The sequence below is a fragment of the Orycteropus afer genome, unplaced genomic scaffold (genome assembly GCF_000298275.1).
Source record: "Orycteropus afer afer isolate SDZICR_OR568_19922 unplaced genomic scaffold, OryAfe1.0 scaffold00270, whole genome shotgun sequence".
Classification (NCBI taxonomy): Eukaryota; Metazoa; Chordata; class Mammalia; order Tubulidentata; family Orycteropodidae; genus Orycteropus; species Orycteropus afer.
In genome coordinates, this window is record NW_006921857.1 from 321,975 (window position 1) to 325,434 (window position 3,460).

Genomic DNA, 3,460 nt, shown 5'->3' on the forward strand with positions numbered 1-3,460 from the left:
CAGTTCTTTCAGAAGTGGACGGCCTCTTCCTTCTTCCTAGTCTGTCTCAGTCTATTAGCTGGGCTGTTACCTGTGCACCAGGTGCATCTCGCTGGGTTTTAAACACCAGAGGCTCAGCCTCAAAACTCACGTCTACATGTCACCACAGTAGGACAAACCGCAAAATCTCACCTAATCCCTTTGGCTGCTCATTAAATGGAGAATTGGTTAAAAAAAAAAAAAAAGACTGTTGTTGCTGTGTGCCATCAAGATGTTTCTGACTCAGCTACCCTATCGGTCAGAGCAGAAATGCCCTATAGGGTTTTCCAGGCAGAATTCTTTACAGGAGCAGACTGCCATGTCTTTTTTCTCTGGCGGACCAACTGGTGGGTTTGAACGCTGACCTTTTGGTTAGCAGCCAAGCGCTTTAACCCCTGTACTATCAGGTCTCCCTCTGTAAAGTGTAATCTTTACATTTTACACTTTAAACTGTACACTTTACACTTTAGACTGTAATTTCTAAGAAATCCTATGGGGAAAGTTCTACTCTGTCATATAGGGTTGCTGAGTTGGAACTGACTTGACAGCACCTAGCAACAAGAGAGATGAGCACGTTAAGTGGTGAAGACAGGACTTCAGCCTGAGTTTGTGACTACAGAGCACATGCTCTTAATTGCTATCCTGTGCTGCTGCCTACGCATTCTGTCGTTGCTGTTATTGGGGTTGTTAAGTTTACTCAAAAAGTTATACTATTCAGTTTTTTTTGGAGAAAAAAAGACATCCCCAGAATAAAAATGATCATTTATTAAAAAAACTAGATTTTTTAAATTGAGAAGTTTCTAAAATTTAGGGATGTAATAGATCTCAAAGCTAATCTAGTGGGGTTTTTTTTTTTCCTATTTTCAGAAGAAAATTCTTACATGAACTTATATAGAAGCTCTGGGTGTAGCAAGTGAGGGGTTTGGAATCTCACTCATCCAAACAAACTCTCAACCTAGAATTTAGAAAAACACATCTAAAAGACACTGACCTATTCCAAGGCCCTCATTTAGAAGAGGAACATGACTTTCAGGTAGCTTAAGAAACGTTCCAAAGTTACAGTAATACCTCAATTAATTTCAACACTACTTGTGTTGAAATTTATATCAGTGATTTTTTGGGAGAAAGGAGGTATGTGTTCATTGACACTCTGGAGCACTGTATTTCATATTTGGAAAATAAAAAAATGAACATTTTTCTTATAACATTAAGTACAAAAAGGACCTCTGGTTCTGTAGTGGTTAAGGAATTTGGCTATTAACCAAAATGTCAGTGGTTCAAATCCAACAGCGACTCTGTGGAAGAAAGATGGGGTGATGTGCCTCCATAAAGATTTACAACCTCAGAAACCCTATGAGGATCACTATGAGTAAAATTTACTCGATGACAATGAGTTTAGTTTGAGTTTCAGCTACAGAAAGAGCATGATATATTCTAACAATCATCAAGGGAGGAAAGAACACTTAAAAATTAAGAACCATGAGTTCTACAGCCATTGCTCACATATTATTTTATTTAATTGAGTCTACATACCTTCTTCTGCAGTGACATATCCAGTGTTAAATCAAGATAAACACTTTGATTTGGATAAGTGAAGTCCAAAATTTGAAATTTCTTAAGTAGGTGAACAGCTTTCTCCACCTCATATATCTGCCTTGGGTAAAAGCGTTTTAAATAGACATCATCTTCAGGCTCGCCTTCCATATAGGGGTATGACTTTATTTTTTCTATTTCATCTTTTTTTTCATCTGATGCTTTTTCTTTGGGACCTTTCTTTGTTTTCTTTGCAGGCCTTAAAAACAAAAACAATAACAACAAACAGAAAAAAAGCTCAACAACAAAAAGCAAATATCCCAATTGAAAAATGACTAAAGTATTTGAATAAACATTTCCCAAAAAAGATAAACAAACAGCCAGTAAGTACTTAGGAGCTCTGGTAGCATAGTGCCTAAGGCATTTGACTGCTAACGAGAAGGCTGGCGGTTCAAACCTACCAGCCACTCCTCAGAAGCAAGACTGGACTATCTACTTCTGTAGTGATATCACCTTGGAAACCCAAGGAGGGGTCACTATGAGTCAGATCTGACTGGACAGCATTGAGTGAGTAAGCACTTGAAATGATGCTCAACATCATTAGTCACTACAGAAATGAAAACTACAGTGAGATACCAACTCATACCACTAGGATAGATATTATTAAAAAAAAAAAAAATGAAAATAACAAATGCTGATATGACTGTGGAGAAACTGAAACCCTCCTCCATTGCTAGTGGGACTGTACAATGATGCAGCTGCTACGGAATATACTTTAGTGGTTCTCCAAAAAGTTAAACATAGGTTTACCATATAACCCAGCAATTTCGCTGCTAGGAATATACCCCAAAAATTTGAAAGCAGGGACTTAAACAGGTAATTTTATACCAGTGTTCACTGCCACTTTTTTCACAATAGCCAATAGGTCAAGTGTCATCAACAGATGAATCAATAAACAAATGTGGTACATACATATAATATGTATGAATATTATTAGTACATAAAGAGAAAGGACATTCTCATACATGCTTCTACACAGATGAACCCTAAAAACATTATTCTAAGTAAAATAAGTCACACACAAAAGAAGAAATATTGTATGATCCCACTTGTATAAAGAATCTAGAATAAGTAAATGTATAGGTAAAAGTAGATTATTGATTATCAAGGGCTGGGAGGAAGAAGGAATTGGGAGTTATTGTTTAATGGGTGCTGAATTTCTGTGTGGAGTAAGAAAATTTTTGTCAAAAAGAGAGTGAAGATGGTTATACAACACTATAAATATAATTAATATCACTGAATTCTACACTTCAAAATGGTTAAAATGGCAAATATGTTATATATATTTTACCATAATAAAATTTTTTAAAAGATAAAATCAAGATTAGTTATCTCAATCTGTATTCTAAAAGACTTCAAAAAAAATAAGTAAACATACATAACAGAAGACAATAAATAATTTTTAATTCAAAAGCACAGATTGCTTTACAATTTTTCTTAGTTCAGCAAATATAAGACCAACATTTGTGCTATTTGTAGTTGACACAAAGTTGAATGAGGCATAAACTCTACTCTTTAGAAACTTACAGAGGTGTGGAGGAGATAGATAGGCAAAGAGATAATTTCAATATAATGTGGTAAATACTACATGGGTGTGCAAAAACAGCAAGAAGGCCACATATTCTGACCTCCTAGAACCCCACAAGAGGAAGGCAGAATCACCATCAATAGCCCTAGGCCTATTCCTGCCAGGCCAGACATGCTGCCTCCCTCCAGCCCTTTCTCCAACCATTCCTCCCAAAGCACCCACCACCTCTCTCCTGGGTTCGATAATTCGCTGCAGTGGCCACACAGAACTCACAGATTATGGAGTTTATTGGGGAAGCACCAGGCTACAATTCGAGTTCAG

At 36.7% G+C, this 3,460-nt stretch overlaps 1 protein-coding gene across 1 annotated transcript in view; it reads right to left on the reverse strand.

Moving 5' to 3' along the window:
* Positions 1-3,460, reverse strand: part of MRPL1 (mitochondrial ribosomal protein L1) — a 167,124-nt gene that overhangs the window by 94,977 nt on the left and 68,687 nt on the right. Inside the window, exon 3 of the mRNA XM_007950379.1 lies at positions 1,552-1,810. Coding sequence (XP_007948570.1) covers positions 1,552-1,810 — 259 coding nt within the window. The remainder of the gene's footprint in view (positions 1-1,551; positions 1,811-3,460) is intronic.